A 14,494-nucleotide genomic window follows, 5' to 3' on the forward strand; every position below is an offset into this window, starting at 1 on the left:
TAAATGACTCATGAATGTGCAAAATGATTATCTCACAATCTACTGAATAAAAAAAATCTTGGTTGGCTGTACATTCAACCAGAAATTAATATTGTGAATATGTAAAGAACCCAAAAAACTAATATGGAAAAAGTTATCCATTGAAGGGGCCCTTGGGCTGAATAGACAGTTATCAACAGAGAAATAAAGGCAATAAATGTTTGAAAGACTACTTGGCATTTTTAAGGAGATACAAATGAAAACTCCCTTGAGAGTTACTGTATCTCAGTCAGAATTCTGAAACTATGGCATTCACAGGAAAATGAATGCAATCGGAGATTATGCTAAACAAACTAAAGCCAGATACAGACAAATTCTGCATGTTTGCATGCTTCCTATTATATGTGGAACATCGGTTTAAGTTTCTATATTGGGGGGAGCAATGGGGAGCAGGTCATCAAAGCAAGGTTAGTACTATGAGAGAGGATGAAGTGATAGAAAGAGAGCAGAGATGGTGCGGGAGAAGGCTGTGGAGTATCTATGCAATGAATGCAGGAGGAAACTGTTGGTAAGAGAATAGAGTCTGTCAAGGGGGAGCAGAGGAGAAGGGAGGGTGGTGAGGATGCTAAGTATAACTATGTAGAAGGAACTATGTATCATGACATAGACACTCAGAAGTAAGTACAATGGTATAGCTGGATGATTATGTAACAATAAAACACAAAGTATATGCTTAACAAAAAAATTGATTAAAGGAGGAGCAGCTGCCCTTTATATCTTGATTCCATTACAATTGAGTACTCCAAATATGCACCATTTTGCTGTATTGTTGCCTCACTTCATTTTCTATTAGTATGAAATAGCCTCTTTTCTCCAATTAAAACATTAGACACTGCTTATTTAATTATAGTTAAATATATAACGCAGAGTCAGCCAATTTGGCCTTACCGTAAGTTGGCATGAAGGTCTTTAAAAATAATGAATCTATGAATCTGTTCTTCTCACATAAACCAACTGGTAAATGGGGTTGTGTAGGACAGTAGAACAGTGATTGTGGAAGAAGCTGGTAATTTATCAGAAGAGTAAATTGATAATTCATCAAAAGGAAAGCAAACAGACCCTTCAGGGTGTTTGTTTGTTTGTTTTTGGTTGGTAGTAAGCATTAGCCAACTCGAATCTTTTGTTTAGAAAGACCCGGATAAATCCAGACCCCTCTAGCAGAAAGAATAGAGCCAAAAATCTAGCAAGGAGAGAAGAACCAAAAATCTAGGTGAGACAGTTCAGTGACTCTGTTCCAGGAACTAGCTGACCATAAAGTTAGATTATAATCTTGAAAAATGGGGAGTTATCCCCTTGTGATTATCACTGGTATTTTCAGAATTTTCCAATGACGTCCTCCCTACCGCCTTTGGGTTGTGGTTTCTTCCCCTAAATACCCCCTCTCCCAGCTACTTGGGGTCGAACTCCTCTACCCCTGTGTGGGAAATGAGTTTCAGCCCCAGCACACTGGTTCCCGTCAATAAACCTCGTGTGATTGCAGCTAGGACAGTCGCTTGTGAGTTCCTGGGGAGTCATGTTATCCTGAGTCTTGAGTGAGAGTCTCCCCACTCCGGGGGTCTTTCAGTTTCATTTGTCTTTCACTGTGATACTAAGATCAGTAGTTACCTAAACTCTTGATCTGGCTCCTTGTAGTGTTATGCTCCGACAATATTGATGGGATATTCTGACTGGGGCTGCATGCAATTGGACCTGAACCCCGCCACGTACTTGGCTGTGTAAAAGAGACTGTTACTTTGAAGTTTAATTCTCTTGCTGATAAATTACCCGAAAGATTAGAACCATTATGAAGACATTCTCAAGCTAGTATTTGAAGATAATAGCTTCATAAATCAGATAAATTTCTATTGCAGCAACAGATGACATTAGGGAACTCATAAAATTACCATCATTAAGACAAAAATTAATTGCTACTTTAAACAAATTTAACTTTCCGGACTTCAGATTAAATTTGATTGTAACATACCCCAAAGCCAAGATGTATTACCTTAAACTGACTATAACATCCTATCTTCTAAAAGCATCACCTGTTTCTAGAACATCCAGTGACGGAAGCATTGGCTTAAAGTAGGCCTCTATTCTTACCTAGTCACAACTAAGATCCTTACCACATCCGGAGCTAACATCTCTGAGTTTTGGTTTTTTAATATGCATCTACACCAGTACCTGATATTCTAGTGCTCTGGTGCTCAGTGCATTTTGTGGGAATTAGTCAGACATTCATCTGTGTATACATAAATTGTTTTTACTAAACTTTTTAAATGACTAAGCCTTATTTACCACTATGAAATTTAATGTGCCTCTATTTAGTGTGCCTTGATAGCAATGTATATATATATATATATGGTCATTGTGTAAATACAATCTAAATGGGGAAAAGTCTTATCTGATGACTCAGCTACTCAACGTAAGATAGAAGTACACCACAGTTGCAGATCAACTTGCCTAGAGTTAAGTGGTGTACCCTATGGTGAACACTGAGGAGAGCCTTCTGCCATTTTCTGGTTTTCTCCTGCCCTCTGCCACAAGCTTCCTTTGAACATAACTATGTACTTACTTGTGTCTGTCAGAGGATTGAAGATACTTAGCAGGTTAGGAGAAAAGGCAACAGCAAGGAGATTCCCAGAGTCCAGCCAGACAATCAGGACCACTACTTATACCTCTTTTTAGGTATCTCCTTGGGCCCTAGATGTTTAGCCCAAGAGCATTGAGTTGTATCCTGCCATCGGAGAATTGCCCAGCATTGGCTCTTCCCCCTGAGAGCTACCTGCATTCTCCTCCTCCAGAGTCTGAGAAACATTTCCTGTGACTAACATTCTCAGGCGCTAAAATTAATACACTTTCAGGGTCTTTTGTAAGTCAGAGATGTGTACTAGCATGGTCAAGTGCTGTTCGCAGAGGCATCTACAGTGATGGAGCTCTAGGTACTATGCAGTAGGCGTTCTGCATGAGGCTTAGAACCCACTAGAAAGAATTGGTTTCCCTTTTATGCTCCTTCAAATCTTGGGGCTCTTTCTTTTTAATTCTGTTCCCCAAGTCCCATGATAAGAGTAGGCATGATTAGAAGGGTCAGGAATGCAATAAGATGGCATAGAAATCTACTGTTGTCTTTTGAATATTTTAATATTTTAGTGTCTTTAAGAGATTAATCTTTATTTTTGTTAATTTTGTTTCTGAGAGTATGGATTCCAGGAAGGCTGAGGCCTGAAGTTCTCCTGAACCTGAAGTAAAGGCTTCTGTGAGCTACTATTATTAGGCTAATGTGGATGCTGGGAAGGAACTCCAGCCATCCCAATTACCCACCTTTCTTCGAAAGACCAGAACCACCTGCCTAAGAATAGACCCTCCACGGGCTAGGCCCTCCTGTATCAGTTAATAATCTTCTAGAAGTACGCCCAGCCCACACGTATCCTCAATCGCTTCTAGGCAATTCTTTGAGACTTTCTTCTCAGATGACTCAATGCTGTTTCAGGATGCTGATTAAAGCAGACCGGTAGGGGGCAGAAGTGTTCCACTGATTTTTCTTTTTTTTTTCTTTTTTTTTTTTTCTTACTACTTCAAAAACACTTGAAGCAAGTCTGTTTTTAAATGTGGTCAGGTCAGTTAGGGTTTTGATATGGCTGAAAACATAGATAAGAACCTCTTACAAAGTTTCTCCAAAGACCTGGGCTCTTAGAGGTTCCAAATACGTTGATATCAGACAGAACAGTAGACCACAAACTTAAAGAATTTGCAAATACGTGTGCATTGTTATGACTATTATTTTATAAATGCTCTTTTCTAGTATTTTCTCTATTATTTTACTCACTGCATATTTCATGTCTATAAAGAATATGCTAATCTTATCTGAAACATAAAGTATTTTATATTATAACATATTCTATTTTAATATACATTTTAAAATATACTATCTTATATAGAAACATGATTAAACATAAATAATACATCTATTTAACTATAGCCATCTACAGGTTCTGAATAGTTTTCACCAAAATTTAGATTATTTAATTGATATAAGACATGAATGGTCTTTTTTAGGTGAATTTATGTCAATATGGGAGTGAAAAGTCAACTGGATTCTGAGAGTTTTGTCAACCTTAACATTTTACCACTGCTAAATAGATCTCCATTAATGCTTACTCATTTGATGGTCAGCAATGTTCAATGAGCATTTTCTTTTGTTAATATTACACTTAAAAATTTTAGTAATGTGTGTATAGATGGCAAAACCAAGAAGGAAAGTTTGGAGAACTTGTGTAATGAAGCAAGCTTGAGGTAACCTGATTTGAAAATTAAAGTTAGATACCAAATGCAGTTTGTACCTATATTAAACTCCTCTTTGGTTTAAAATACCTTACATAAAATTTTGCCTAAAAGGGGTTTAATTATTAAATGATGTGGCTTACTTTTTATTTTCATTTGTAGCCCAGTCATTTGATTCCTGAGCTATCAATATTTGTCTCCTGCCCCTCTTTCCATGTGGCTGGTGGTCTGGTTTAGTGTCTCCCCTTCATTCCCTCCAGTACTCTGAGGAGCTGAGTCAACAAGTCTGTCAGCAAGAAGCAGCAGTGAGTGGCGGTTCACATCAACGCATCACCACATTGCCGGCTGTGGCTGTCTCTGCTGATAAGGAAAGCTAGCTGGGAAGCCTTTAGATGAGTCAAAAATACATCCTGCATAGGTTCTTGGTTTTTGAAGTATATAAATCTATGAGATAGAGGGAGGAAGGGAGGATGGGAGGGAGGGAGAGAGAGATGGAGAGAGAATTAGAAACCTGCTCTCAGAATTACAGTGCAGTAAAAAAAATCATCATAAGGGTCCCATCTTTTTTTCATTCCCAGTATGTGCATTTAGATTTTCCTAATAATACATGAAGTAAGTAAACTATGCCCATTTCAGTATGCCAAATAAAAATTCAGTTTTCAAACCTGCTGTGGGGAGTTTTTTTATTAAATCAGCTTAAGCACTAAGAATTAATAATTGACAGAAACCTAAAGATGTTGCATTATATAATGATTAAATCTACAGGTATAGCTCTTAAATGACATGTACTGTCTCTTACAATCTGTATTTGTTAGTGGTCTTCTAAATGCTGACAAGTGGTCAGTCAGCCCACCTGCTGTGTGAAGGGTTGTTATTTGTTTGCTTGCTTGCTTGTTTGTCTCTTTGGCAAGTTAGAAATTTCACTTATGCCAATTAGTGGGTAGGTTGTGAAAATCTTCAGTTTTGTATAAAACAAGAAGACATTGCTTTCAGAACTAGTGAATATAACTTTCATATTGGCAGATACTCGATTATGGAATGTAGGGGGCCCATGTTTTATAAAACAGCTTCACTCTCCTAACAGGAATGCATATTTTACCAGTGCTCAGCTGGTCCCTACCTCATTGCCTGATGTAGGTGGATGGCTCACTGTGAGTAGAGGATACATTTTACCAGTGCTCAGCTGGTCTCCTACCATCACTGACCTGATGTAGGTGGGCAGCTCACTGTGAGTACAGGAGCCACATGTGAAGGAGCATGCAGAGTTTGGCTGCTGGTTTTTGCTTTGTTTTGTTTTTTAAATTTAGAGTCATTTCTTACCTGGAGGTTACGCCTAAGGCACTTAGATCTAAACTAAAGACATTTTACTTTCCCAAGTCATTTTTTAATGCAGTTGACTAGATTGTGATAGTCTGTATGCATGCTACTGGCCTCCAATAAAGCTCGTGCAAAACCTAACATGTCTCACCATGCCTGTGAACACTCATCACACATGCTATGAGCAAAGACTGAGGAATCTTTCATCTACAAAAATACCAGATGAGAATGAAAGCTTCAGAAGTGGCAACTGCTAGTATGTCTATATAACACACACACACATATGTTCACATATGCTCCAACACATATGCTTTTGCCTCTTTTATAGCAATTATTCTAACAGGAAAAAAAGTGTTATCTCTTGGTAGCTTTTTATTTGAATTTCCTGATATTGAGTTTCTTTTCATATATGTTTGGAAATTTGTGTGACTTCTCTGGAAAAACTATGCTTTGTTCCTTTTTCTGTGTTCTTTCTAGTAGATTATTTGAGTTCCTTATATACTTTGTATACTAATCTGTTGTTAGAACTAATTCACAGATATATCCTCCCATTTTATAAATTGACTTTCATTTTCTTGATTTTTCTCTATGCTGTGCAGAAGCTTTGTTATTCTCATCTTGTTTTACTTGTTCATTTTTGTTCGTCTTGTTCATCCTCTTGCCCATGTTTTTCTGGTGTGTGGTAGAGATAAAAATGCTGGTGTGTGTGTGTGTGTGTGTGTGTGTGTGTGTGTGTGTGTGTGTATTAAAACAAACGCTTATCCTAGGTGGGCATCAGACTCATGATTATGACTCAGCTTCTCAAGTGCTGGGATCACAGACATGGACTCAAACCTGGCTTACAGCCACGCTTAATGACTTTTGCTCTACGTTTTATTCTAGATACGTTGTATTTTTCCATCTTAAGTTCAGTTTAGAGTTTAAGGCAAGAGGTAAATTTAATTTCATTTTGATGGCTTCACCATGCAATCTCCTAATTGATCTCTAATTCGTCATCATGTATCACACGCATTAGTCTAACAACATTGCCAGACTTGTGGTAGAATAGAACACTTGAAACTCATATTACATAGCCGGAAACACACACACATACATCAGAAGCAAGTTCAGGGAGATGCCAATCTCCAATACTTTCGTGGATATTCAAAACAGACACATTCGTAATTCTCTTTGCTGTGAGCTCAGGAAAGCTCCAAAGGTCAGCAATGCCTATCAAGAAACAAAATGTTTTCTCCTATATTCCCCAGTCCTGCCTTTACCAGTGTCGACACCCCTGATCTCCTGTGCAAGCTGCGAGTGTGTGGAGATTCACAGGACGCTGCTGATGGGAGAGGCAGGGGACAATGACTCAAGAGCTGTTTTTCCTGTTTCCAGCATATCTTTGTAACACAGTGGGGTTATCTAAGATAGAAGTAAGGAGAGGAGGAGACAAGAAGGTAGAAAAGCATGGAAGAAAGAAAACCCTTCAGAGTGAGAATTGCAGACAGGAGAAATGATTAAAGTGAGGTCTCTGAGGCACAAGGCAGTGAGTGGAAAGACAAGAGAAGATTCTGAGAACAGCTAGTAAAAACCTATGCTGTAAATGAAACCCTAAGTTGAATTATTTTCCGAGTGATAAGAAATGGCATCAGCGGTTCCCATAGCAGCTGCTTCTTATTTCATCGCCTATCAGGAAGCACCAGATACCAGCTTATTAGCTCAAAGTCAAAAGGAATAGCCTTTTCTGAATACTCATTTCTTTTCTCTATTTTATTTTTTGAATGGTTTTAACTGAAATAGAATGACATGACTCTTACCCTTCCTTTACTTCCCCCAACATAGCCCAGTTACTTTATACTTTAATTGCTTCATATGAATTCTTCCAAGAAACACAATTAAAACACATCCATTGCAAGGAAAATAAATATCTTTTATTAGATAGAAGTAGAAGCACAAAGGTCTTCATTATTTAGCCCACATGAAGAGTTTTTCTCCAGGGGACAAAAAAAAAATTAGTGCATAAACAAGAGCAGGAAAGGGGGTTAGTGGTACTTGTGAGCCAGGGCAGAGGCCACACCAGCCACCACCTTCTGAAAGGCAGCCTGTGCAGCAGGGGTGAAGTCCTTGCCCAGGTCGTGGGACAGCACAATCACGATCATATTGCCCAGGAGCTGTGGGAAGACAGAACAGGCATCTCATGATACTAGAGCAAAAACACCAGACACTGCAGGCTCATTTCAAACGGCAACTTATGGTTACAGTCTTAAAACAGAAGCAGAATGACAGCTGGGTCCCACCCGCCAGAGCTGATGAAAATCCTCTATGGCAACAGAATCTATAGGCAAATTATATTCTTCCCTATAAGCCTTCTTGAGAGCTGTGCAAGGAAGCAGGGGATTGCCTATCTTCCCTGTCCTCAAAGCAAATTACCAGAAAATACTTGAAAGAAAACAAAATAAGAAAAAATCAGATAAAGAAGAAGAAATAGATTTTAAAACTAGAAGTGAAAATGAAGAGTGTCTTGGAGAAAGAGGAAATCACAGCCTCGAAGAACAAAGAGGGGAGACCATGATAGTGAGGAGAGGTAAAGTCGTCAAACTCTTTCCGGCCCTCCACAGGGCGCAAGCAGGTATCTTCCATCCAAACTTCTCCCTAGAGTCTCTTCCCTCTGCCTTCTGATGGGAAGGTGATCACCAAAGACATAGGAAGGAAACCACAGGCAAACCCATCAGACTCACCCTGAAGTTCTCAGGATCCACGTGCAGCTTGTCACAGTGCAGCTCACTCAGGGCGGAAAAGGTGCCTTTGAGGTTGTCCAGGTGTTTCAGGCCGTCAGCAAAGGCATGGATCACCTTCTTGCCATGGGCTTTCACCTGGGCATTGCCCATGACAGCAGAGGCAGAGGACAGGTCCCCAAAGTGTTCAAAGAACCTCTGGGTCCAAGGGTAGACAACCAGCAGCCTAAGAAGACAACCAGAGGACGCTGGAAGTTAGTGCCTGTGGAAAACAGACCTGCATCTCCACGCACCCACTCATTGTAACCTCAGTACCAACCTGCCCAGGGCCTCAGCGCCAACTGCGTCAGCGTTGGCCTTCCCCCACAGGCCGGAGATGGCAGCCTTCTCGGCATCAGTCAGGTGCACCATGGTGTCTGTTTCTGGGCTTGTGCTTCAACACAACTATGTCAGAAGCAAGTGTGAGGAGCATCTTGTCCTGCCCCACCTTTTATGCCCTGCCCTGGCTCCTGCCTTCTCTGCCTGCTGTGAGCAGATTGGCCAATGTCAGGGTGTGACTCTGTAGGATGAGGCTTCAGCAATGACAGCCATATCTACCCAGGGTGGCTATGGCACTGACTTAGGGATCTGAGTTCTGGGTCCTCCCTCCCAATATGATCTGTTCTTATCCTTTCAGCATTCACTGGCCCCAAAACATCTTTTTTTGGCAACTAAATTTATGAATTTTTGGATAAATAACATAGTTGCTCTATTAGATTCTTCTTCAATAATTTTTACTACAGAAATGAAAAATAGTAGCATATTATGAGTAGGAAAATGACCTGTTGGGTTTTTCATTTGTTCGTTTGTTTTGTTTTGGCTTAAATGTTTAAGAGGCTCTCCCCTGAGAATTCAGGTTATGCAACATAAACAAGAAGACAAAATAATCATTCTTCTGTTGTTTCTTTAATTCTGTTTTTATTTAATTTTGGATTAATCCTCCAGGGAAAAAATTAACCATGTGTTCACTTATTTTAAGTTGGTCTTTTGTGTGTTTCCTTGTTTCTTTAATCTGTTTACGTAGTCCAGTAAGTTTAGAGAAGCAGCTAAATTGAGTGTGTCTTATACACTTGTTACTCTTTAAGTTTTGGGGACCCAGAGATGGAAACAGAACTCTCACTTCAGAAAAAATCAATACAGATTCAAAGCTTGTTAGAATCCAAAGACTGGTGATAATATTTGGGGAGTCAGTTATCTGAAGGAAAGACTAAAGAGGAACAGTGAACATTCTCTATCTGTAATCATCTGTGGATGTCTGGAGGAGCAGAGGGACTTCCTATCATTTAAATTCAGTATCGGGAAAACCTAGTGGCAGAAAGGTTGAAAAATTCTTCCTGTGTTCAAATTTTTTTCTTTCTTCCTTCTTCCCTCCCTCTTTCTTCTCTTCTTACCTCCCTCTCTCTGTCTCTCCCTTCATCCTTTCCTTCCTTCCTTCCTTTCTTCCTTCCTTCCTTCCTTTCTCTCTTTCTTTGCTTTCATTACTGATTCATTCGTCCATTTTGCTGCTTTCTGGGCAGTATGTATGTTATGTTTTAGAGTCATTTTCATGTTTGATAGTCCTTACCTAGATCCACTTGCTGTGTACACTTATTTATTGTTACTATTAAACTGTTTAATTTTCATCTTTATGGATTTTCCAGTTTCCCTCTACTTCCTACCATCTAAACTCTCACATAAAACATCCTTAACTTTTTAAACTAAGAACTTCTGAAGTAGACTTTTCCTTCTTAGTGTTAAAAGCTGCAAGAAACTAAATAAACTCCAAGAGTCATAAAACAGAAGGCATAAATATAGGAGGAGGTTCTGGAGGAAAAGGCCACAGTAGCATGAGAGGAAGGAAAGAAGCCCATGTGGGTGAAAATGACTAACACACATTACAGAAATGTGTAAAAGTATTAAACTATGCAAAGACTTCAAAAAGTTACCATGAGAAAAGGAAAAGCTACAAGCATTTCTGATCTCTCTCTCCCCTCCCCTCTCCCCACCTGGCTTGCTGGCTGGCTGCTGGCTGGTGCTTTGCTCTCTGCTTCTCCCCACCCCCTCACACATATGCACTTCATTGAAACATTATGGACCAGTAGTACATAAAGCCACCAAGAACGGAAATGACTAAAATACACTGTCTACAAGCGCTCATATTAGATCTCCACACTAAACTTCCACAGGAGCTCTGCAGCAAAGAATGAAAATACAACAACAAACTGCCAAGATTTCCCCATCCATGGAATTTTAGTAAGAAGACTATGACTCTTACAATTAAGAACTGTCGGTGAAGGACATGAGTTTCAGAGAATTATCCAGAGTTCTCCAATATGGTGATTGTTTTAGACAGCTTCTTTCGGTGGTTTTCTGCTTCCAGAGTGGAGACACATGAGATAATAAAGGAAGCTGTTGTGTTTTACTTCAGTATTTGGAAGGCAAATATTTCAAGTGCCTCCCTCCCCATTTAAAAACTCCTGGCATCTATAAATTCTCTTATTTTATTGCCCATTCCCCAAACATCTTGCATTACTTCATGCCTGATTATTATTATTATTATTACTATGATTTTTTATTGAGAAAAGGAAAAAAAAGTTTCAGCCTCCTCCCAGCCTCCCATTTCCCTCCCCCTCCTCCCACCCTTCCTCCCCTCCACCCACTCTTCTCCCCCTCCCTCTCCAGTCCACAGAGCAGTCAAGTTCCCTGCCCTATGGAAAGTCCAAGGTCCTCCCCCCTCCGTCCATGTCTAGGAAGGTGAACATCCAAACTGGCTAGGCTCCCACAAAGCCAGAACATGAAGTAGGATCAAAACCCCATGCCATTGTCCTTGGCTTCTCATCAGCCCTCATTGTTCGCCATGTTCAGAGAGTCCGGTTTTATCCCATGCTTTTTCAGTCACAGTCCAGCTGGCCTTGGTGAGCTCCCAATAGATCAGCCCCAATGTCTCCGTGGGTGGGTGCACACCTCGTGGTCCTGACTTCCTTGCTCATCTTCTCCCTCCTTCCACGCTTCATTGGGACCTTGGGAGCTCAGTCCAGTGCTCCAGTGTGGGTCTCTGTCTCTTTCTCCATCCATCACCAGATGAAGGTTCTATGGTGATATGCAAGATATTCGTCAGTATTGCTATAGGATAAGGTCATTTCAGGTTCCCTATCCTCAGCTGCCCAAGGAACTAACTGGGGACATCGCCTTGAGCTCCTGGGAGCCACTCTAGGTTCAAGTCTCTTGCCAACCCTAAGGTGGCTCCCTTAACTAAGAATTGTGCTTCCGTGCTCCCCTATCCAACCTTCCTTTATCCCAATCCTCCTTTTTCCCCAAGTTCCCCCCATCCTCCACTTCTCACTTTTCTCTCCCCATCTCCCCTTACCCCCATCCCACCCCACCCCCAAGATCCCAATTTTGCCCCCTGCAATTTTGTCTACTTCCCATAGCCAAGAGGATAACTATATGTTTTTCCTTGGGTTCACCTTCTTATTTAGCTTCTTTAGGTTCACCAATTGTAGACTCTGTGACCCTTATTTATGGCTAGAAACCAATTATGAGTGAGTACCCATGTTCATCTTTTTGGGTCTGGGTTACCTCACTCAGGATAGTGTTTTCTATTTCCATCTATTTGCATGCAAAATTCGAGAAGTCATTGTATTTTTACCGCAGCGTAGTACTCTAATGTGTAGATATTCCACACTTTCTTCATCCATTCTTCCATTGAAGGACATCTAGGTTGTTTCCATGATCTGGCTATTACAAATAATACTGCTATGAACATAGTTGAACAAATGCTTTTGTCATATGATAGGGCATCTCTTGGGTATATTCCCAAGAGTGGTATTGCTGGGTCTAAGGATAGGTTGATCCCGAATTTCCTGAGAAACCAAAACACTGATTTCCAAAGTGGTTGCACAAGTTTACATTCCCACCAGCAATGGATGAGGGTACCCCTGCCTCCACAGCCTGTCCAGCAAAGGCTATCATTGGTGTTTTTGTCTTTAGCCACTCTGACAGGTATAAGATGATATCTCAAAGTTGTTTTGATTTGCATTTCCCTGATTGCTAAGGAGGTGGAGCATGACCTTAAGTGTCTTTTGGCCATGTGAACTTCTTCTGTTGAGAATTCTCTGTTCAGTTCAGTGCCCCATTTTTTAATTGGGTTAATTAGCATTTTAAAGTGTAGTTTCCTGACTTCTCTATATATTTTGGAGATCAGCCCTTTGTCTGTTGTGGGGTTGGTGAAGATCTTCTCCCAGTCAGTAGGTTGCCTTTTTGTCTTAGTGACAGGGTCCTTTGCTTTACAGAAGCTTCTCAGTTTTAGTAGGTTCCATTTATTCAATGTTGCCCTTAATGTCTGTGCTGCTGGGGTTATACAAGGGAAGCGATCTCCTGTGCCCATCTGATGTAGGGTACTTCCCACTTTCTCTTCTATCAGGTTCAGTGTGTTCGGACTGATATTGAGGTCTTTATTCCATTTGGACTTGAGTTTTGTGCACGGTGATAGATATGGGTCTATTTTCATTCTTCTACAGGTTGACATCCAGTTGTGCCAGCACCATTTGTTGAAGATGCTTTCTATCTTTCATTGTATACTTTTAGCTCCTTTGTTGAAAATGAGGTATTCATAGTTTTGTGGGTTAAAATCTGGGTCTTCTATACGATTCCATTGGTCAACTTCTCTGTTTTTATGTCAGTACCACACTGTTTTCATTACTGTAGCTCTGTAATAGAGTTTGAAGTCAGGGATGGTAATGCCTCCAGCAGATCCTTTATTGTATAGGATTGTTTTGGCTATCCTGGGTTTTCTGTTTTTCAATATAAAGTTGATTATTGTCCTCTCAAGATCTGTGAAGAATTTTGATGGGACCTTGATGGGGATTGCATTGAATCTATAAATTGCCTTTGGTAGAATTGCCATTTTTACTATGTTGGTCCTCCCAATCCAAGAGCAAGGGAGGTCCTTCCATTTTTGGGTATCCTCTTCAATTTCTTTCTTCAATGCCTTAAAGTTCTTGTCAAATAGGTCTTTCACTTCCTTGGTTAGAGTTACCCCAAGATATTTTATGCTGTCTGTGGCTATCGTGAAAGGTGAAGCTTCTCTGATTTCCCACTCTGCTTCCATATCCATTGTGTATAAGAGGGCGACTGATTTTTTGGAGTTGATCTTGTATCCTGCCACATTACTAAAGCTGTTTATCAGCTGTAAAAGTTCTTTGGTGGAGTTTTTGGGGTCGCTTATGTACACTATCATATCATCTGCAAATAACGAAAGTTTCACTTCTTCCTTTCCAATTCGAATCTCCTGGATCCCATTATGTTGTCTTATTGCTGTTGCTAGAACTTCCAGCACTATATTGAAGAGGTATGGAGAGAGTGGACAGCCTTGTCATGTTCCTGAGTTAAGTGGAATGGCTTTGAGTTTCTCTCCGTTTAATTTGATGTTAGCTGACGGCTTGCTGTATATAACTTTTATTATATTTAGGTATGACCCTTGTATCCCTAATCTCTCCAATACTTTTATCATAAAGGGATGTTGAATTTTGTCAAATGCTTTTTCAACATCTAATGTAATGATCATATGGTTTTTTTCTTTCAGTTTATTTATATGATGGATTACATTGATAGATTTTCGTATGTTGAACCAGCCCTGCATCTCTGGGATGAAGCCTACTTGATCATAATGGATAATTTTCCTAATGTGTTCTTGGATACGGTTTGCCACTATTTTGTTGAGGATTTTTCGTCGATATTCATGAGTGAGATTGGCCTGTAATTCTCTTTCGTGGTTGAGTCTTTGTGTGGTTTTGGTATCAGAGTAACTGTAGCTTCATAAAAGGAATTTGGCAATGCCTCTTCTGTTTCTATATTGTGAAATACATTAAGGAGTATAGATATTAGGTCTTCTTGGAAGTTCTGGTAGAATTCCGCATTGAAACCATCTGGTCCTGGGCTTTTTTTAGTAGGGAGGTTTTTGATGACAGCTTCTAATTCTTCACGACTAACAGGTCTATTTAGATTGTTCACCTGGTCCTGGTTTAACTTTGGTATATGGTATTTATCCAAAAAAGCGTCCATTTCTTTTACATTTTCCAGTTTTGTGGCATACAGGCTTTTGTAGTAAGATCTAACGATTCTCTAAATTTCCTCTGTGTCTGTGG

The 14,494-nt window shown here is 40.0% G+C and overlaps 1 protein-coding gene across 1 annotated transcript; it reads right to left on the bottom strand.

Moving 5' to 3' along the window:
- Nucleotides 1-7,504: 7,504 nt before the first annotated feature.
- LOC142849487 (hemoglobin subunit beta) lies at nucleotides 7,505-8,808 on the bottom strand. Its single transcript, XM_075971722.1, has 3 exons — nucleotides 8,650-8,808; nucleotides 8,334-8,556; nucleotides 7,505-7,766 (listed from the first exon to the last, which is right to left on the bottom strand). Exons 1-3 carry the CDS (start codon nucleotides 8,739-8,741, stop codon nucleotides 7,638-7,640), a joined length of 444 nt encoding a protein of 147 aa, XP_075827837.1. The 5' UTR covers nucleotides 8,742-8,808; the 3' UTR covers nucleotides 7,505-7,637.
- Between the last annotated feature and the right edge of the window lie 5,686 nt (nucleotides 8,809-14,494).

Source organism: Microtus pennsylvanicus, chromosome 5 (genome assembly GCF_037038515.1).
Source record: "Microtus pennsylvanicus isolate mMicPen1 chromosome 5, mMicPen1.hap1, whole genome shotgun sequence".
NCBI classification, from domain to species: Eukaryota; Metazoa; Chordata; class Mammalia; order Rodentia; family Cricetidae; genus Microtus; species Microtus pennsylvanicus.

Excerpts from the sequence above, each read along its gene's own strand:
- LOC142849487 (XM_075971722.1), bottom strand. The coding sequence starts at position 8,741 with ATGGTGCACCTGACTGATGCCGAGAAGGCTGCCATCTCCGGCCTGTGG. Across the intron at positions 8,557-8,649 it reads GGCGCTGAGGCCCTGGGCAG|GCTGCTGGTTGTCTACCCTT; the intron begins GTTGGTACTGAG and ends TTGTCTTCTTAG. Across the intron at positions 7,767-8,333 it reads TGGATCCTGAGAACTTCAGG|CTCCTGGGCAATATGATCGT; the intron begins GTGAGTCTGATG and ends GTCTTCCCACAG.